The sequence below is a fragment of the Halichoerus grypus genome, chromosome 5 (assembly GCF_964656455.1).
Source record: "Halichoerus grypus chromosome 5, mHalGry1.hap1.1, whole genome shotgun sequence".
In the NCBI taxonomy this organism is placed as follows: domain Eukaryota; kingdom Metazoa; phylum Chordata; class Mammalia; order Carnivora; family Phocidae; genus Halichoerus; species Halichoerus grypus.
In genome coordinates this window covers 69,570,535-69,593,180 of record NC_135716.1, presented here as the reverse complement: position 1 = coordinate 69,593,180, position 22,646 = coordinate 69,570,535, and the positions used below count along the sequence as shown (strand labels likewise).

At 36.7% G+C, this 22,646-nt stretch overlaps 1 protein-coding gene across 1 annotated transcript in view; it reads left to right on the top strand.

The window, feature by feature from the left end:
- Positions 1 to 22,646, top strand: part of RAB2A (RAB2A, member RAS oncogene family) — an 89,781-nt gene that overhangs the window by 38,080 nt on the left and 29,055 nt on the right. Inside the window, exons 3-6 of the mRNA XM_078072359.1 lie at positions 3,292 to 3,359; positions 12,230 to 12,312; positions 12,721 to 12,813; positions 22,530 to 22,641. Coding sequence (XP_077928485.1) covers positions 3,292 to 3,359; positions 12,230 to 12,312; positions 12,721 to 12,813; positions 22,530 to 22,641 — 356 coding nt within the window. The remainder of the gene's footprint in view (positions 1 to 3,291; positions 3,360 to 12,229; positions 12,313 to 12,720; positions 12,814 to 22,529; positions 22,642 to 22,646) is intronic.

Sequence of the window (22,646 nt, the reverse complement as noted above, 5' to 3'; positions counted from 1 at the left end):
TTTACCTTTAAGTATGGCATGTGCTGTTCATTTTTCATAGAAAATTAGGGGAACTACTCTTTAATATCTCATTTTCCTCTTGTTTCCAGAATTAGGGGAATAAAGTCTTCTTCCCACAAGTCCCTGTTTTGAACCTCTATAACGTCTAGGTCCTGGAACAAGTCCATATGTTCTCTTGCTGGTCTACCTCTGCTCTCTGCTTTGGCAGCCCCACAATCACCTGGCTCCAATAGGTGGCTCTTTCTCAAACAGGCTGTCATCATTAGTTTATATGAGTGGTGGTTTAGAAATTTTGGTGTACAGTATGGAATAATAATAATAGCTCACACATACTGAGTACTTTATGCCAAACACTGTTGTGTTTTTGTGTGTAATAACCATTTTAGTCTTGAAAAAAATCTTAGGAGATGGGTATCATTTATACCATTTTACGATAAGAAAACTATGACGCAGAAGAGATTTAACAATTTGCCCAAGGTCCCACAGTTAGTAGGTATCGATCATTGAATGCTCAATAAATGGTTACTCTGCAAGGTTTCAAGTTCTTACTATGTAAGGATGATAATGATCTAGAGAGAGGTAAAAAGTGTATGTATTTACTTACATTCAGAGTATTTTGTTCTGGAAGGTTGCAAGTGAATAACATATCTGAAAAAATCAGAATTGCTCCCTAACAATGTCAGGTAAATGAGGCCTTCTTGCATTTGGCTCCACAGACAATTTCTCTGGCTGCCAAATTGGCTGTTAATTGAAAATGTATCTGGGAAGAGAGCCTCAAGGGCATAGAGGATGATGGTTTATCCCTTGAAAAAAAGATAGGGAAAATGGGATTCTCAAGCATATGTATATACTTAAGGAAAAAGATTAAAAAATTTTAATAATGCAGAAGAGAAATAAGGTTTTCAGTTTTTTGTGTGTTACCGAGTCTTACAGGACATTTAGGTTTCAGTATTTTCTTTTGCCACATAGACTACAAAGGTAAAACCCGCATTGAGCCCAGTTACAAGTAGGTAAATGAGAAAGAGTTACGGTTCTGAAGCTGAAATCAGATTGTTTTTGTTTCGTTTCAAACAACCTTTATTACCTTGAATAAAGAGATAAATGTACCAAAATGCAATTGTGGCTAAGTTAAGCAAAAGGGGATATATATTAGAATACCTGGAGTTTTATATAGAACCTACAGAAGAGAGAAGCCTTGGACTTGGGAGTGGGCAGGAATGAAGCATGTGAGGGGCCAGGAAGCAGGAGCTTTTCTGCGCCTTTCATCTGCTGGGACAGAATGCATGCCGGTCACTTGTCATATCTGTGTCCCTGTGCTCAAGATGTCAGTTCCCGAGAAGGAGCATCTGCTTGCCCTTGCTTGCCTTGCCTGTCCAACCTTGGTATCAGTCCAAGGGTCTATTTCTAGTTTTTAGTTGTTTGTTGTTGTTGTTGTTGTTTGTCAAATTTGACATTATGCGTTGGGTTGAAGAAATCTTTAATCCCGGTGAACAGTGCATCATTTTCGGATTATGGTTAAAAGCTCGCCTATGACAATGAAAGGAAAAACAGGATTTCTCTCTCTCGTTTGTGGCTAGAAACAATAGAGTCATGAAAAGGCTCCCACCTAGTTAAATGTCTAGCTATGTAGAATTTTGTATATTAGTACATTCCTTTTAAATACTGACACCTCAAAGAACATTTGTATAATATTTAGCCACTGGTTTCTCCCCTCAGCTACTCTCGTTTTCATGTCATTAATGGTAAGCTGATGGGTGGTTGTTTTGTGTGTCTCCCACCTTGCAGCACAGAATACATGTGAATATATGTATGTATGTATGTACATGTATTTGTAATGAATATATAGTTAGGTAGATATAAAAAATGATTTTATATGGCATAATTTTGGAATTTTGCATTTTTCATTCTAGTACATCATGACTCCTGAGCCTAGTCTCTACCTTTTCTTTATTTCTGAGGCTGAGAAACATACCATTAGTTTTTTGGTATTGGCTATGTCCCTAGGATGGAATCAGTATTAAAATGTAGACTAAAACCTTCAAGTTACATATCATGAAAGGACAAATTACCTGTCTATCCCATCCTCCTGATCATGGTTGGGGGAATTACAGGAGATGCTGAAATGGAATTCTGACACTGGGCAGTATGCCCTTCCCTGGGCAACTAGAAGCTGTTTTTCTGCCAGGATGACATCTGGTTTCTGAGGACCATGTGTGTCTTCCCTTCACCCTGACTCTGATCTAAATACTGATAGAGCACACTTCAAGCAGTAATGACTTGGTGTAATATATGTGATAGACTTCTTTCAGAATCTCCTTCACAGCTGTGTGCTGTTCTGAAATTATCCTCTTTTCTCCTCCTCCTGTTTTGATGATTGCCTGAGTGCTTTCAAAAAAAGATGATAAATGAAGGAAAAAAGCCTAAGTAGTTAACTTATAAGTGTAAAGTATATACTCCCTTTGACCTACAATTCTGTTTCCTGTAATTTGCCTAAAATCATAATCATGGGCTGAAAAAAGTATGCAGAAAGTTCATTTCCATTTTAACTACTTAGTGAAAATTTGGGAATGACCTGAATTTGTAGCAATAGAGTACCAGCTCAGTAAAGTTGGCTTATTATGCAGCCATCAAAAATAATGGCATAGTTTTATATATTTATTGATGTGTAATGAGATTTGTGATCTGGAATAATGTTTATGTTATTGACTGAAAAGCAGATTGCAGAACAGCATTTATATGGTCCCATTTATATAAATTGTATACTTTTGTGTGTATACACAGAATATGCTACCTATGGAGCAATGTTTGGAAGTATGTTTAAACAATGGTTATCTCTCCTGGGTAGATTTGGAGATTTCTTTTCTAGTTGATAACCCACACTGGGAACCAAAACTGTGATGTTGAAGTGCATTTATCCCTTTCAGTGATTTTTATACCACATTAATAGTTTTTAAGAAATCTTAGTATTTGTTACTAATAATTATGGTTCTTGAATCTCACTTCTAGTTGTTTTTATATTATTGAGCCTGTGAAACAGGAAGACCACAGTTTGTTTTCTAACTGTACTAGACTTGAATATCTTAGTATTTTAATTGTGTCTTTACCTTATGCTTTTTAGCACCTCTGCCTTCGATTATATGTTTTCTAAGGATAGGAGCGATATTTGTTAAAGTTTATCTATGTATCACCTGGCATAGTATGTCCTGGAAAAAGACATCCTTTTTTAAAAATCCTTAAATGTGAAATATAGTCCTTCTAGTTTGTGTAACAAGTCATTTTTTGTCTGTTCAGGTGTAGAGTTTGGTGCTCGAATGATAACTATTGATGGGAAACAGATAAAACTTCAGATATGGGATACGGTAAGTATAGTAAATACATTGTATGCCCTCAATAAAGTTGTTTTGTGAAAGTACAGTATATGTTTTGTTTTGTTTTAATGTCGTTTTATGCCTATTATGGTTTGTTGGATACCAGCACCCCTGCAGTCATGAGATGAAATGTGGTGCCAGAAAAGATTAGGTTATCTTATGCAGCGTTTTTCAACAGGTGTACTGCAGGTGTTGGGTGTTAGTGAACATATCTGAACAAATGCTCAGGCTATGTGGTCTTAAGTGGAAATGCTCTAGAAACTATGTTTTTAAGAAAATAAAGCAGCAGCGTATTTAAAGTACACGTATGAGATAAAATAACGAATGTAAACCCTGTAGAGTCACTTGATCTGACAGTTTGTTAATATTAAACGTTTGATTTAAAAATAAAAGTTTGCGAGGCGCCTGGGTGGCTCAGTCGGTTAAGCGTCTGCCTTCAGCTCAGGTCATGATCCCGGGATCCTGGGATTGTGTCCCGCATCGGGCTCTCAGCTCAGTCAGGAGCCTGCTTCTTCTCTCCCTCTGCCTGCCTGCCTGCCTACCGCTCCCCCTGCCTGTGCACGCGTGTGCTCGCACTCTCACACTCTCTCTCTCTCAAATAAAATTTTTTTTAAAAAATTAAAAATAAAAAGTTTGATTTAGTCCCAACCACTTGAAGCCACCTTGCTTCTCGCACTTATAGTCACTGAGTGCCTGTTCCATTCCCTGCCAGGCTGTATGGCCTTTTGTTTTTTTGGATAGAGAGAGCACAAGCCAGGGGGCAGTGGGAGAGGGAGAAACAGGCTCCCCGCTGAGCAGGGAGCCCAGTGCGGGGCTCGACCTGGGATTTGAACCACAGAACAGGATTTGAGTGACTGTTTTCTCTATTCTCCCAACTTAAATTCATAAAAGAGAAGTTACTTTATTACATACAATGGATGCCTTAAGGTAGTGGTTCTCAAACTTTTTGGTCTCAGAATCCCTTTCTTTATGCTTTTAAAAATTAATGAGGACCCCAAAGGGCCTTTGCTTATGTGCCTTATAGCTATCAGTATTTACCATAGTAGAAATCAAAATTGAGAAACTTTTTTTTTTTTTTTTAGAGAGGGATAGGGAGAAAGGCTGGGGGAGGGGCAGAGGAGGAGGGAGAGAATCTCAGGCAGGCTCCCTGCCCAGTGCAGACATTTAAAAATAACCATAATGGGGCATCTGGATGGCTCAGTCAGTTAAGCATCTGCCTTCGGCTCAGATCATGATCCCAGGGTTCTGGCATCGAGTCCCTCGTCAGGCTCCCTGCTCATCGGGGAATCTGCTACCCCCCTCTCACTCTGTCCCTCCCCCCTTTGCCGTGCACACTCGTGCTCGTTCTCTCTCTCTCAAATAAAATCTTTTAAAAAATAAGCATAATAAACTCATATGTTAGGATAAGCAAAGCAGTTTTTATGGGAATTGACTATGTTTTTCCAAAACAAAAAATTGACTGTTTTTCGAAAACAAAACTTTTATTTTTCCAGTGAGAAGTGTTGGTTTGTTACATTTTGAAAAATCTCTTCACTGTCTACTTAATAGAAAACAGCTTGGATTCTCATATCTGCTTCTTCCTTGAGTCTTATGTGTGTTTAGTTGGAGTATAGAAGAAGATACACCCTCACACAAATAGGTAGTTGGGAAACAGAGGACCTCGTGGACTCTTAAAGAGTCGGGGACTCTGAGGGGTCCTGGGATCACACTTTGAGAACCACTGCTGTAGGGCAATTAAGACTTAATTCTTCATGGATCCCCAGTTGAGAAAGATCAAAAAAGGTCACCTGTTAGGACAAAGAGCATATTCTCTAAACTATTAAATGAAATATAAAATACGGGGAATTTTGGGGCACCTGGGTGCCTTCAGCTCAGGTCATGATCCCGAGGTCCTGGGATCGAGCCCCACATCAGGCTCTCTGCTCGGCCAGGAGCCTGCTTCTCCCTCTCCCTCTGCCCTCCCCCCTTGTGATATCTCTCTCTCTGTGTGTCAAAGAAATAAAATCTAAAAAATAAATAAATTTAAAAAGTAAAATATGGGGAACTTTATCATTATATACCCGTTGTTGTTTTTTTTTCTCTTGTCACTCAGTCTTGGTTTCTTACCTGTCACCTATAATAATTACTGAAGGAAGCAACCTTGGAGAATATTCAGTCTCACAGACTTGATTCTCAAGAAGACCAAGAAAGTTGCTGCAGGCTGTCGTGAGACCGAGGTTTCCTTACCCTTTCTGCGTATCACATAATCGTCCCTGAAATGGAAAACTCTACATCTCTATCTTGCTCTGTCCCAGAGTTATACATTGGACTCTAGGTTCTTGTGGTTTCTTACCTCTTCTTTTTAAGTGGAGATTTATGCTTTTACTGTTTCTTAGGGTCCCTCTCCGACCCCGAGCCTGTAGTGTCTCATAACCTTTTTGATTTATATTCTCTCAGGCAACATGATTTCAAAACTGCATGGAAAAGAGAAAAATGAAATATGCAAAGTCCCTTCCTTCCTAGAGATTTAAAATTAATGCTCTCCAGCCAAAAGGAAGTATTTTCTACTTCTATATTAAAAGAGTTTACTCTTCTTTTTCAGAACTGATTGTTTTGCATAAGCTAGGTTGCTTTTTTACCTAATCAACCAACCAGTACAGTGAAGTGTGAACCAGACTACTTGCTATTCTATAATAAACACATTTTTCATACCTTGTACTGTGCATGAATACTTGCTTTGCTCGAAGTACTTTACTCCCTTTTTCCATTTAAGACCAGCTCAGATGTCAACTGTTGTGGAGCCTTTCTGACACCCATGGGTTAGCTGAGTCTCCCCATAGTATTTTATGCATATTTTTGTTGGAGCTCTGACCCTGCTGTTACTATAGTTGTTTGTTTACCCTCCTCAGAATAAGCATGAGGGAAAGGACCATCTGTATTGTACTTAGCTTTGTGTCTACATTCATAGATTGTTGACTGATAAAATGTTTGGTAGATTTTATTGAATGAATGAGTAAAGCATCTCATTCTAAGCAGCTGGTAGGATCATTGGATATGTTCAAGAGACATCATTACTGGGGTGCCTGGGTGGCTCAGTCGTTGAGCGTCTGCCTTCGGCCCAGGTCATGATCCCAGGGTCCTGGGGTCGAGTCCTGCATCGGGCCCCCTGCTCGGCGGGAAGCCTTCTTCTCCCTCTCCCACCCCCCTGCTTGTGTTCCTTCTCTCGGTGTGTCTCTCTCTGTCAAATAAATAAATAAAATCTTTAAAAAAAAAAAAAGACATTATTACTAAAGTACATAGTTCCAGAGGGAAGATTGATACTGTAATGAAAAGTATGTGACGTTAGAGGCACAAACGACTTCATTGTAGTTTATTCTAGTGTATTCAGTCATTCTTCTATCCCTAAGGTGTTCTATTAAATAATCCCCTGCCCTCCAATTTTTGAAACTTGAAAAAGTCATTCATTCCCCCAGTTGTTTCTTTTATAGATTAACTAGTCCTGCCTTCCCCCCCCCTTAGCTTATGAGTTGATTATTTTATACTGCAGTGATCTTTCAGAAGAAATCTGTAGTAATTACTTATTTTGAACCAGTATGAAAGGGAAATAGAGAAGAAAACAAACAAACAAACCTTGCTCACACTTCCTCTGTAAAGGCAGAGGAAGTCTTCTCTCTATCTAAAAGAGGAGACTAGTACCTTTGAAGACATCATGACTCCCAAAAAAGAATTCCGGGGCTTCCACATGGAGGGTGCTAGGAACACAATAGCCTGTTTCAGATTTTAAAGAATGTTCAAACAACTCTGTTTATTTACTTTTGAAAATTGCTTCTTGAGTCTCTGCCTTAGAGGTTTGCCTCTTACTGTCCATGGTTTTCTTCTTTCACCTAACTTCCAAAACTCTCTAATAGACATTATCTGACACACATTAAGGTTGGTTCCACACTTAGTTTTATATCTGAATGGAACACAGTTTCCCATATCATCAAATGTCTATACCTTTGGATAGGAAACTACATTTTTAGTAGCAAGGATAATGTCTTTTTCTGGCCCAGGACATTTACAAAACCATCCTAGGATCCTTCAGACAAAAATTTGCCAAATATTATTGTTTCATCAGCCTTAAAGAAATGATTTTTTCTCCCCCAGTGACTAAGTCCCAGTATCTTGGGATGTTTGTCATCATTTCCATTCACAAAAAGTAAAAATAAGTTTTCCTTGCAAGATTTCCACATCCACCATCCAGCATCTTTGCTTTGTTTTGAAAATAGTAAGTATAGTTGCCAGGAGATCCTCCCCAGAGGCCTTGCTGCAAGCTGTGGTAACAGTTTATCAGTGCCTCCCATAAAGCACTTTCCTTTGGCCCTGTGTAACTTTTTTTCTTTGGTCAAAAGTCAAATGTGTGATATTCTTAGTTTCTGTCAGGGTGAGTCAAAGAAGAAAACAAGTTGCACCCAGTTCTTACTCCTTGACTGATGGAACGAGGGCCTAAGAAGTCCATTCTCACTCTTAGACCCTCATCCAGCCTTTCCCCGCCTTTTTTTATTCTTACTCCTCTTTTTGTTTTTTGTCACATTTTCAGTTGCCTTCCTAGTATATCCAAATAAATTTTATTCTCTCCCCCCAGATTTATAGTATGGATGTTTTAAGTCCATGTTTCTGCTCAACTTCCCTCAAAATATTTTAGATTTACCAATATTTTCCCCCTCAAATGAGACATTGGAACTGTATAAAAATAGTTGTGTACGACCTATATGCTGAAAGTACCTTCTCAGCAAATTACAGGCATTTTTTTGGTCCTTTGTAAAATGTATCCATTTATACCCAACTTCTTACCCCAAACAATGAGTGTTTTTATATATCAGTGGGGTGCTAAGGATGGCTGACCAGAATTCAGTGCGACCAGGGAAAGGGCCTGGAACCAAGCACCAGGACCCAGTTCCACCTCTGCCACTCCTCTCCACTCCCAGCCCCACAAGCCCAGGGGTGGAGAGGCTTTTGCCTCCTGTGGCAGCTATTCATCAGCCTTCTCTTGAACAACTACAGGACGGGAAACTATCTTAGACATTTCATTCTACACGAATATTTACTTCCCACCTGTAGTCTCCAGTTTCTCTTATTATGGCAGTGTTAAAAGAATCTGAAATCCTTTCTTTTTCAAAGTAAATATGCTTAATTTTTTAAAGAATTTAAAATCGCTATTCTTTCTAGATATTAACAATCCTGTTTCTCTTCTCAGGATGATCCACTTTTGTTTCTGCAGGAGACTCCCTTAGAAAGCCTAGACTTAAATAGTCCAGGTTGACTTTTTATCTTGCTGTGGACCCAGGCAGCCTAAAAATCACTTTGACTTTTACTAATGTTATTGTCATCCAAAAGAAAAGTTTTGTTCATGTGTGTTCATTTCAAAATCTTTTTTCCTGAATGATAGCAGTTACTTGATTACAGGTCTAGATTTTTAAGTTGAATCTTTAGTAAAAAGTACCCAAGATTTTATTCTTGGGCACTGGACAACTTACTTGGCTACTTATAAGTCCTTTTCTTCTTTTTGGTTCTTGGCTGGGTTCTTTGTAGCTGGAATTGTTAGAGAAATCATCAACAATGAAAGTAGAGGTATTATCTAATACTCATTCTCACAGATCTTGATTTTCTAACTTTATTGGCCCTTTGGGATCAGTCAAGATAACATAATGTGAGTGCCTACTGTATAGACTTGAGTATTCTGAGTTAGGCTATCCCTCAAAGAGAACTAAAGAGGAAACAAGACCAGCATTTGAGCAGTGTGTACCTTTTATATAATCAACAGTACTAGAACCAAATGATCACATGGAAGTGCTCTTGGGTTTGTGAGGAGAAATGAGTAACTATGGGCTATAGTAGGCAAGCTTCCTAGCTTTGTGAGAGAATCAGGGAGTTTGAGCAGGTCCTCAAGGAGAAGGAAAATTGGGTAGGTGGAGGAAAATAGTTTCTCAGGCAGAGTTACACAAGCCCAAAAGCAGGAATATTCAGAGTACGGGCATGATATCAGTAGGAAAACAGATTGGCTTTATGAACAAGACTTTTATTAAAGAAGATAAGGTTCTAGAGAAACAAATAGCAGATTCCCAAGAGCTTAAGACTTAAAACCAGGGTATTTAGAAATATTTGAGCAGTAGCTTACTGTGTATAAAGTTGTATGTTATGGAGGTAACAGGAGAGGAAGAGGAGTTAAATTCCCAGCCGGGTTACCACAAAAATTGTTGGCAAGAGAAAGACTCAGGCAAATGGGGAAGTGAAATTGGGGGATCTTTATCAGGCAGTTGGAAATCACTTTTAAAGGTACGGGCTAGGGGTGCCTGGCTGGCTTAGTCAATAGAGCATGCTACTCTTGATCTTGGGGCCATGAGTTCGAGTCCCACGTTAGGTTGACTTAACTGGGCAAGATTTGTTTCAAGGGTATCAATACCATTAATAGAGAGACTAGGCCAGTGTGTGGGGTGTCTTTCTTACCAGGCAGGTCTCAAGAATTCAGAAACTTCTGAATACTGATCTTTGCTTATTTTAAAGTAATCATAGATTTTAAGATGCATGGTTATGTTCATAGACCTTACTTGGAATGTTTGATTTTTATTTGCTCGAGTTTTTGCTTAATTTGTAATGGTAGGCAAAACCAGATTGAATGGATTCAGTATAAAGTGATCCATTATATACAGTATTTTCATATTATAACATGTTCTTGGTAAAGCAATATAGGAAGAATGAGAATGGTGTATAGACATGTGCTGTTCTCCTTTTTAAAAATCTGTTTTCCCGGGACGCCTGGGTGGCTCAATCGGTTAAGCGTCTGCCTTCAGCTCAGGTCATGATCCCAGGGTACTGGGATCAAGTCCTGCATTGGGCTCCTTGCTCAGCGGAGAGCCTGCTTCTCCCTCTGCTTGCTGCTCCCCCTGCTTGTGCACTCTCTCTCTCTCTCTCTGACAAATAAATAAATAAAATATTAAAAAGAAATAATAAAAATGTGTTCCCTTTTACTGTTTTTTTATCTGAGCTATAAACACTGAAGTTTTAAATCTTACAGTGGTATTCCTCTTGACAGTGTATTCATTTTAACTCATTTCACAAAATGTCCCTGCAAGATTGTTTTAAAGGACTTTTGCCTTTTCTCAATATTTAGAGCGCTAAACCTGATGACTAACTAAAGAAAAAATTGCCTTTTTTGTATTACCAAGACTCCTTAGTTGGTATATGTAATTCCCAGTGAAATAAATCTCTTAAAAATGTAGTCCTTAGTTTTCCCGTGCTAAGCAGTTAAAAAAGAAATTCCCATAATGCTTATATTTTGAATTTGGATTCATTAAAAGAACTTTTTTGGAAAGATACATCTCAATAAATTATACAAAAATAATTTTAATGAAATGTCGTGCTTCCAACTAGTATCATCTAATGTTTTAACCTCAAACTATGAAATGAGTTGGTTATTTGTACAGTTCTTTTGTGTGATGGCTTTCTCAGTTTTCAGTTTAGCCTAAGACATTATTTCAATGTGCCAGAATTGCTTGCAAGTTACCAAGAGAGGGCCTAAGCTTTAGTTTCCACTTAAGAGAAGTTATTTTTACTGTATCTTAGCATGTTAGTATTTACTGATGTCCACTTATTTAGGTGGGATGAGAGTAATGACCATTTTGTGCACTTGATTAAGACATTAGGATTCATTCTTTCATTGGAAAGGCTTTCTCTGCATGCCTGCCGTGTGCCAAACCCAGTGCTAGGCGCTGGGGTGGGGGGTATGGGAGGGAGAGGAGAGGGTATGTTGCCAGGGCCAAGAAGAACAAGGAAGTGTGTGGAGTATTAGAACAAGGCAGAACTTGGTCTGTGTGAGTTCTGAGGGGTGGAAGGGCTTCGTAGTTACACTGAAAGATCAAAATTCAGCATACAAACATGAATGTTTTCCAGGTTAGTGGATTTGAATACAAAAATTGTGAAAACTGGCTTTGTGTTTACTTAATTTACATATTTATTTTTTTCTCAAAAGTAGAAAAGTGATTAAAAATGCAAAAGTATTTTTGATAAGAGCCATCTCAATTTTAAACTCAGAGGCAGTATGTATATTCCTTACCAGCCTTTTTAAAAACCAGAACATTAGTGCCACCAGTAAAAGAGAGAAATTAACTAATTTTGCATAATCTCTGAAGTCTGTTTTCACAAGTGGATATAAAGATGACTTCTACATCCTGTTGCCTTTTGACAAGCATTGTATATCACATACAGAGGAAATTGATTAAGTGTGGAGAAAAAAATATATAAATTAAATTCAGAACCATTTTCTGTTTTTCATAATAAAATGATTGCTCAAAGAATTCCATCTGATGACTGTTGAAAGCTCACTGCAGTTTATGATATAACTGATAAAATCTGCATCCTTGGCCTTCCAACAACCTTTACACCAGCAGATGGTGGGCGTAAAGATGTCATTCATCATTTATTTACAATGGACTTTATTTATTCTAGTGTCAACAGCTGCCCCAGGGAGTGGGTTATTGAATTCAAATGTGAGGCTCTGGGTTATTTGCTTCCTTTCAAATTTGTCTTCAGAGCTTAGTTGCTAGGAGTCCATTCTGTGTCCTAATAATGATTCATGTATTGTGAAGCCATTCAGTAAATTGGGTTGTCAGGGATTGCCAAAAAAGGTTTAGAGGTCTTGTTGGGGGGGTGGGGGGTGCATGTGCGTCTGGTTGACTTTGAGCAATAGTGGTATTTTGTGACTTTTTCCTAAGACTGGTGAAGTTAAGTTTTCTTTTCCTTTACACGCTCATTCCCTACATGCCCATATCCTATATATGAATAAAAAGAAAATGTAGATGACAGTTTTTATTAAAGAAAACTCTCAACCTTTTCTTTCCTCACAGGCAGGGCAAGAGTCCTTTCGTTCCATCACGAGGTCATATTACAGAGGTGCAGCAGGGGCTTTACTAGTGTATGATATTACAAGGTGAGAACTTGGAAATGTATCGTTCATTTGGTCAATGCAGAGACTTTCTCTAAATAAACATGATTGCCAGTTACAAAAGTATGGTTTTGCCTTTATTCCCTGGCTATCTGACTTTAAAACTTGTGTGTCTTTAATTAAATTTAAATTTACTACAGAGATCTGCAACAAAATTGTTTTCTTATATAAATAAGCACCCCCAAGTTAATCAATTTGGTAATATTGTTTATACATTGGAATTTTCCAAAGCAAGGTTACATTTAATTTCCAGATACTGTACTTGAGATCTGTTTCTCATTACATAAGTGGATATGGCTAAAAATAGTTACTTTTAATGGAATGTATACTGTTCATTGTACACTACTGGGGAAACACTTTGAAAATAGTAATCAAATTTTCTTTTATATTTAGGAGAGATACATTCAACCACTTGACAACCTGGTTAGAGGATGCCCGCCAGCATTCCAATTCCAACATGGTCATTATGCTTATTGGAAATAAAAGGTAAAAAGACTAATTTAAAGCTTTTGTATTAATGATGAAGACTGTGGATAGCTGTTTATGCAATAACTGCTTATCTTACATGTTTGTCCAAATGTAAGTTACTGGTTTCTTAAATTACAAAATTTTGAAAATCCTAAGATGTTTCTTTTGGTTTTTAAAATACAGATAATAAGCTTTGTTGGAAATCATTATCGTCATCATCATCATCGTTATTATTGTAAGAAATAGTTTTTGTTGGAAGGTAAACTTGAAAGAATAATCTGAAGGAAGTTCATCTGATTAGTAATTGAAAGAAAACCCACTGATTAATTTGGAGGATGGGTCACTGTTAAATATTGTCCAAATTACTTTAAATACTTCACAGTTGAAATATGTGTGCAGAACTCAGAGAAATACTTTTTCTCTTTTTTATGACTTAATGTAAATTATGAGTTCGTGCAGTACATCTCTTAAATCAGGTTTATTTCCACTTAAAGTTCTGAAATACTTTTAATATTGTTTAGTAGTAAGGCTTTACATTAGTGTCATCCTAATGTTGGTTTTTTGTTTTAATCTTATTTCATTTTATAGCTCCTGAGAGCATGATTTGCAATGAATGTCCTTGTGCTCTACATTTAAAATAATAGTACATGGGAAAAGAGTTTTTTGGCCATAGTTTCTCTAAACTTTAAAGATTGTAGGAAAGTTTTCACTAATTTTAGTTGAAAATTACAGTGGCAACAAATAAAAGTAGCACTTTTACATGTTCATACTTTTATCTTACCAGTATTTTCCTTGTGTGAAACATGGTGAGTAACATCTTATTGATGACTTAAAATTCGTTGTTCCCCATGAGGACCTTATAGTCCCAGTATGAAAAAAGAAAAGCATAATATGTACAAAGATGTTTCTCACTACAAAATGAAATAATTATGTGATGTGATGGAGGTGGGAGAGGGAGAAACAGACCCCCTTTGGTGGTAATCATATTGTGTTATATAAATGTATCAAATCAACACATTGTACACCTTAAACTTACACAGTGTTACATGTCAATTATATCTCAATAAAAAATAAATAATCCCTGGGGCACCTGGGTGGTTCAGTCTGTTAAGCGTCTGCCTTTGTTTCAGGTCATGATCCCGGGGTCCTGGGATCAAGTTCTGCATTGGGCTCCCTGCTCAGTGGAGAGCCAGCTTCTCCCTCTCCTTCTCCCCTCCCCCCAGCACATGCTCACTTTCTCTCTCTCTCTCTCCCTCTCTCTCAAGTAAATAAAATCTTTAAAAATAAATAAATAATCCCTAAATAATTTTTAAGAAAGTATTTTTTTCACAGCTATTTGATCCCCCAACTGTAAGCTGTAGTTACCACGGTCTTCCTAAACTTCCTATGTGAGATGACTACTTTCTTAACTGTAGAGTCCTTCAGTCAAAAACAAAAACAAAAACAAAAAACCCTGAATTAATGGAAGGATATACTGTATTCATTGATTGGGAAACTAAATATTTTTAAGATGGCAGGTCTTCCCAAATTGACCTAAAGATTCATTGTAATCCCAGTCAGAATTCTTCAGGCTTTTTTTTAAGGAGGTAAAAATTAACAAGCTGTTTTTAAAATTTGTATGAAAATGCAAAGGTCATAGAATAGCCAGAGTTGGGGGATTTATTGGTTTCACTATACTGATTTCAAGATTTATTATAAGGTACTGTAATCAGTTTTGGCATAGATAGAGAGAAGTCCAGAAGTATATTCATACACACACACACAGTCAGTTAATTTTTTGACAAAGGTGCAAGGGCAGTTCAGTGGGGAAAGGATAATCTTTTCATCAAATGGTGCTGGAACAATTGAATAGCCATGTATCAAAAAATGAACCTTGACCCTTACCTCACATCATATACAAAAGTTAACTTGAAGTGAATCATGGACCTAAATGTAAGAAATACAAATATTTAAAAATTCTAGAGGAAAACAATTTTAGTGACTCTGGTTTTGTCAAACATTTTTTCTTTTTTTTTTTTTTCTTTCAAGATTTTGTTTAAATTCAAGGTAGTTAACATACAGTGTAGTATTAGTTTAGTGGTAGAATTTAGTGATTCATCACTTGCATATAACACCCAGTGCTCATTACAAGTGCCCTCCTTAATGCCCATTACCCATTTACCCCATCCCCCCACCCACCTCCAGTCCAGCTACCCTCAGTTCCCTGTAGTTAAGAGTCCCTTATGGCTTGCCTCCCTCTCTGTTTTTATCTTACTTTATTTTTCCTTTCCTCCCACTGTGTTCACCTATTTTGTTTCTTAAATTACCCACGAATGAACTCATATGGTATTTGTCTTTGACTGACTTATTTCACTTACCATAATGCCCTCTAGTTCCATCCACTTTGTTGCAAATGGCAAGATTTCATTCTTTTTTATGCTGAGTAATATTCTATTGTGTGTGTATATATATATATATATACCATATCTTCTTTATCCATTCATCCATCGAGGACATCTGGGCTCTTTCCATATTTTGGCTATTATGGACATTGCTGCTGTAAACATTGGGGTGCATATGCCCCTTCAAATCATCTAGTAGTATAATTGCTTGGTCGTAGGGTAGTTCTATTTTTAACTTTTTGAGGAACCTCCATACTGTTTTCCAGAGTGACTGCACCAGTTTGCATTCCCACCAACAGCGTGAGAGGGTTCTGCTTTCTCTGCATCCTCACCAACATCCATTATTTCCTGAGTTGTTAATTTTAGCCATTCTGACCAGTGTGAGGTGGTATTTCATTGTGGCGCTTTTGTTTCTCTTTTTTTTTTTTTTTTTTTTTTTAGATTTTCTTTATTTATTTGAGAGAGAGAGCAGGGGGAGAGGGAGAAGCAGATCTCCTGCTGAGCAGGGAGCCCAACATGGGGCTTGAGACCATGACCTGAGCTGAAGGCAGACTCTTAACTGACTGAGCCACCCAGGCACCCCCTCATTGTGGTTTTAATTTGTATTTCCCTGATGATGGGTGATGTTAAACATTTTTTCATGTGTCTGTTAGCCATTTGTATGCCCTCTTTTGAGAAATGTCTGTTCATGTCTTCTGCCCATTTTGTACCTGGATTGTTTATTTTTTGGGTGTTGAGTTTGGTAAATTCTTTATAGATTTTAGAGACTAGCCCTTTATCTGATATGTCATTGCAAATATCTTCTCCCATTCCATTGGTTGTCTTTTAGTTTTGTTGATTTGTCAAACATTTTTTAAATGGGACAGAAAAAAGGCATAAAAGGGAGAAAAAACAACTGTATACTTGACCCTTGAACAACACAGTCAAAAATTTGCATGTAACTTTGATTCCCCAAAAACTTAACTGCTAATAGGCTACTGTTGACTAGAAACCAGAGAGCAAATAGTCGATTAACACATATTTTGTATGTCTTATATATTGTATTCTTACAATAAAGTAAGCTAGAGAAAAGAAAATGTTATTAAGAACATCATAAGGGAGAAAAAATACATTTGCAGTACTGTACTGTAATTTGGGGGGAGGGGCAGCGGGAGAGAGTCCTAAGCAGGCTCCACACCCAGTATGGAGCCTTATGCAGGGCTCAGTCTCACAACCTGGAGATCATGACTTGAGCCGAAATCAAGAGTCAGACACTTGACCAGCTGAACCACACAGGCACTGCCCTGCACCATACTGTATTTACTGAAAAAAATTCACGCGTAAATGGACCCTTGCAGTTGAAACCCATGTTGTTCAGGGTTCAAATTCAACAAAATTGAAAACTTTTGCTCTTAAAAAAAAAAGTTTCTTTTTTTTATTTAAAGGTTTTATTTTTTCATTTTTTTTAAAATTTATTTGACAGACACAGCGAGAGGGAACACAAGCAGGGGGAGTGGGAGAGGGAGAAGCAGGCTTCCCACTGAGCAGGGAGCCCCATGCGGGGCTTGATCCCAGGACCCTGGGACCATGACGTGAGCTGAAGGCAGATGCCTAACAACTGAGCCACCCAGATGCCCCCCACCCAAAAAAAGTTTCAAAAATGAAAGAGAAACTACAGACTAGGAGAAATATTATAACATAAAACCTATATCCGACAAAATGTTTGTATCTAATATGAAGAATTGGTACAATTCATTAATAAAAAGATAACCCAGTTTTTTTAAATGAGCAAAAGATCTGAACCAGCACTTTACTAAAGAAGATATGTATTGTTGGCAAGTAAGCACATAAAAATATTTAACACCACTAATCATGAAGGAAATGCAGATTAAAACCTCAATGAAGGGGTGCCTCGCTGGCTCACTTGGTTGAGTGTCTGCCTTTGGCTCAGGTCATGATCCTGGAGTCCCCAGATCGAGCACCTCGTCAGGCTCCCTGCTCAGCAGGGAGTCTGCTTCTCCCTCTGCCCCTCCCCTCCGCTCATGTTTTCTCTCTCTCTCTCACTCAAATAAATAAAATCTTTAAAAAAAATAAAACCTCAATGATATATATACCATTACGTATTCATTAAAATAGCTAAAATTAAAAAGATTAACATACCGAGTGTTGGCAAGGATGTAGAACTGAAACCCTTATACTGCTTTTGGGAATGTAAAATGATAGAACCACATCGCAAAACAATTTGGTGGTTTCTTTAGAAAGTAAACATACATCTAATGTACTACCTGGGCATTCCATTCCTAGATACTTACCTAATATAAACATGTTTTCATAGGGCCACACACAGAATTTTACACAAATATTCTACCAGCTTTATTTGTAATAGCCCAAAAGTGGGAAACCAACCCACATTTCAAATGATAAGTGAATGGGTAAATTGTGATATAGTCATACAATAGAATACCACTCAGCAATAAAGAAGAATGAGCTATTGATATGTGCAACAAAGTGGATGAATCTCAAAATAATTATGCTGAGTGAAAAAACCCAGATGAAAATGAAGACATATCAAGTGATTCCATTTATATAAAATCCTGGAAAATGCAGAAAGCAGATCATTAGTTGCCTGAGGTAAAGTGGGAGGAAAGGATGGATTACAGTGGGGTGTGAGGAAACCTATGGGAGGCGAATGGCTTCATAGGTAAACATGTCAAACTCATCATTTTATATTAAATGTGCAGTTTCTTTTATGTCAATTAGACTGCAGTAAAGCTGTAAAAATAGTAAGATAGCAAATAGCATTTTACTGTATAGGTTTAATTTTAGAAAGAGTTATTTTAATAGAAATCAAGGTTTGCTGTTAAGAGAAAATATTTACTTAAGTGATATTTCAATTGTAAAAGGCCAATTACTGATTACTTCTTTGTAACTGAAAATATCTATCATCTTGGCCTTTGCTCAAGGCCTTTCATGGTTATTCTTTCCTCATTTAAATTATCTCAATAAAGCTTTTAAGATTAAGACTATTGTAGGGAAACTTTAGTCTTTGTGATATAGAAGTATTCATACTACCATTCAGTGGTGATGTGTGAAATAATAAGAAGAGAATATTTGGAGAATAAAGAGAATTTTCATATTTTTAATCTTACCAGTGTTTTCCTTGTGTCTCAAACATGGTGGGTGGCAACTTACTGATGGCTTAAATTTTGTTCCTGCCCATGAGGAGCTTATAGTCTAAATGTAAAAAAGAAAAAGCATATTATATACAAGAGGTGTTTCTAATGATTGTAGGTGGGTGGCCCTTATAATTAAGAGTATAGTAGCTATGGAAAGACATTTTAAGGAAGAAACTAGGAGAATGGAACAAAGAATGTATGACATGCAAAGAGTGAATGGGAATGAACAGAGATAAATGAGGTGATTATTATTAGATGAGGTGAATTGGGGTAGACATGGAAACAGGGAATAGGCAATTTTTGAATTAGATGCATTAAGCAGTAGGGAGCCAGTGAAGGGATTTGAGAAGGGCAGTGACCTAGTCAGAGTGACAGATGATACAGATTTTTCTTACTATGGCATTTTAAATTGGTTATACAAGAAATAGGAAGCAGAGTCTACAAAGATGAAAAATTCTTAATAGTCAAGGATTATAATACAAGCCTTAAACAAAAAGGGGGTGTGAATTAAGAGAATGGTTTAGGAAAGAAGGGTAATTAAGTAATGAAAACAGTTTAAATGTTTTATTTATGCCTGGAAAACTGAAGAAACAACCAAAGTAAAGAAGGGTGTGATTAAAAAAAAGATCATGCATCCTAAATTGCCACTTCCTTTTTTTTGAACAATCCCTCAAAGGTACAAGTCTTTAACCCTCTTTGCTAAGATAACATTTGCAAATGCAAATGTAATCAGAGATAATGGTATGGAAAACAGTAATTTTATCCCCAAATACAGTATTGTTTAAATAAGATACGGCATAAGCTTAAAATAGGATAAAGGGTACTTAAGCGGAGAGGTGTTTTCTTGAAGATTTTGTGTAATTGAAAGCTAATTTTCCCTTAAGAATGACTGTCAGATAAGGGGGCTGAATTCCAGGAGCATGTTACCACATCACTGTTGCTAGTGTTTTCCCCCCATTTTTTATTCCTACTAGAATATGAGCTCCTTGAGGCCTCTGGGGGTTTGGGATTTTTGTCTGTTTTGCTGAGTAGTCTGTCCCCAGATACAGGATAGGGCTTGGCACACAGGAGGCCCTCAGATTATAGCTGAGCATATTACCCCTACCTATGCTATAGTATTTGTAAACTTAGTTTGTCTTCCTTTTTGCTCTCATCTTACCACTAGTATTTCATAGCATGGGCATCTAAACAGCATGTCACATTCTTGTGGTTCCCTTTGTAATATTGTATATCAAACTTTCTAACATTTCAGAATTTTAGGAGTGTTTTTTGAGCACTTGCACCACTAAATGCTTAGATGAATTTTTATAAATTGTAAATTATTTTTAAAGTATAACAACTGTGAACGTTACAAAATCACTCAAAAGTTTCAATTACATAAACAATGGTTACTGATAATGAGCTAAGTGACAACTTTGTAAACATAATTGACAGCTCATCTGGTCAGCCAGCTTTAAAGGTATCCAATTCCTGGTGAATTTTGTAAAGTTGAAACAGTGATACAACTTAACACTAGGTGGATAAGACTTTAACATCTTTGTTTTGTTTTATCCCTAATTTGTGTGATGTCAGTTTGCATAAAATACCACCATTCTTTATGCTCAGTAAAAATAGTATTGTAAAAGACTGCAAAATGGGAAAATGATCCACAATATACAGTAAGTGAAAAAAAGGCAAAATACAGTCGTGGGTATGAGCATCTTCCAGTAGGAAGAAATAGCCAGTAATAAAGGAATAACATAGAATTGTATTCAAGATATTAATTACCTGTGGAAATTGAAATTATGGGTAGTTTCTTTCTTTGTATTTTTCCATATTTGACAAAAACTTCTTCAATTATTATGAGAAGTAATCCTTGTAGAGCACAGTGATCCAGATGGTGATTCTACCTCCTCCATCAGCTCCTCCTAGACTGTGAACTTGGTGGTTTCGCCTACCCTCTGTTCCTCCATTTCCTCATCTGTCAAGTGCATTAAATGAGATAATCCATGTAAAACACTTCACAGTGCCAGTTTTATACTTTATTCCTCATCATCCAAGGACATGGTTAAGTGAATTGTGATGGGATATTATTAATTAGTCACTAAAAATTGTGTTTATGGAAAAGATACAATGATACAGACCCTAATATTAAGTGAAGAAAGTTAGGACATGAAATTGCAGATATAGCATGGTTATGCATATATGTGAGAAAGGTCACTGTCGGGTAGAAAAACAGGCCAAAGAAGAAAGATTAAGTCAGTCAGTTTTAGGGTGACTACACTATAGAGTAACCTTCCTCCTCTCCCTGGCATTCCTGATTCTGCTTACTCTGCTTTTCCACATTTACCACTTGCTAACATACTATATTCTTTGCTCAACATTATTGTCTGTCCTCTACTGGAATGTACACTTTTTTGTCTGACTTCTTCATTAATACATCCCAAGCACTTACTGAAATTCCTGGCTTATAAAAGGCATTCAGTAAATATTTGTTGAATGAAGGAATGATTTCCTTTTCTTGGATTTTTCTGTATTTCTAATTTAATAATGATGATAATAGGCATTTATGAAACTAATACTGAACTAAAGGAAAATTAACATAAATGTACAATACCATTCACATTCATCAGAGTGGCATATATTAACAAGTGTGATCTTACCATGTGTTGGGGAGGATGTGATGCAATGGGAACTTTCACACATTGCCACTAAGAGTATAAATTATACAACTGTTTTGGAAAGCACCTTTGTACTAAGTGTATATAATCAAGTGCAATGGCTTTTGAGCTTTCTGATTTGACTTAAAATAAATACATTTTATATCATATCCTGGTACACAAATATATGTATACCTACATCAAAAACAAAAATTCCATGGAACAGTGGGTAATACACTCTGATATTTTCTCTCTTCTGTTCTGAGTCATGGCGCATGTACACCAAATACTGTACTTGGAAAATACAGTACTTTCTAACATTTCACTACGTGGGAAAAGTTTTGGCGTATGTACATGAAAAAATATAAAATTTTTATTGTAACATTGTTTATAATAAAAAATTATAAATAACTGTCAGATGGACAATTAAAAATGTTGCATTCATTCAGTAGACTGTATAATATAGCAATAAAACATTAAGAAACTAGATCTACATATATTACATCGATAAATCTCAAAAGCATCATGTTGACCCACATCAAAATTAACACATTGCAAAGTAATAGCTACATCTGAAAAACCCTCTATTGTATGGCTATAAACATGAGTATACATATAAAAAACATGCATGAGAGTGAAAACACCAAATACAGAGAAGTGGTTACCTTTGAGGTGAAAGGGGGAAGAATGAGATCAGGAACAGACAGGTATACAGGACGTAAATCAACTGTAACTTGATTTCATTTCTCCACAGTGAAGAAATCTGATATAAATGTGTCAAAATAATGTCAGGGCTAGATGGAAGTACATGGGTATTCTATTATTCTCCATCCTTTTTTGTGTGCTTAAAATATTTTATTATAGTAATAAAAAATACTTTATAATAAAGTTTTAAAATTTTTACAGTAAAACACACTTGAAAGAGACCACTACTTTCCCCCCACCTTACTAATATAGTTCCCATACGATAAAAATGAATACTGTGCTTTCCCCCAAAACTTCTAGCTTAGACTTTTGTTTCACTCTCCTTTTTTCTATTAACAGTTTTACTAGGAGTTAAACCCAGTAAGATTAATAATCTAATTAATGTGTCTTTAGTACTTTGGACTTTATTAAGCAGTTTCCTAGAGCTTCTGGAAATTATGTGATTTATTTTTAAATCACATTCATAGAAACTCAGTCTGGCTGAAAGATTAGACTAGTGTAGCTCTACTCTCTTGAATTATTATTTTGAGTAAAACGGTTCCCTTCTTTGGGAACCTACTGTAATCAAGAGCAAGGTGTTGGGTAGATGTTCCATTTAGGTTTCTCTACTTTTAGTGTTCTAGGACTCTAACTCAGAACCTTCTCCTTTTGGATTGTTTGTTTGTTGACACTAAGCACTGTGTTCTAGCCATTTGACCTTCATAATACCCGGAATAATGCAGTTGATTATTACGTGTTAAAAATTAATTGAAAGAATAGTCAGCACAACTTTGAATCTTTTGGCACACTTTCCACAGATACCTCTATTTATACTGTAATGGTTAATAATACGGCCTTTTATTTCCTATGTTTAGTGATTTAGAATCTAGAAGAGAAGTAAAAAAAGAAGAAGGTGAAGCTTTTGCACGAGAACATGGACTTATCTTCATGGAAACTTCTGCTAAGACTGCTTCCAATGTAGAAGAGGTAAA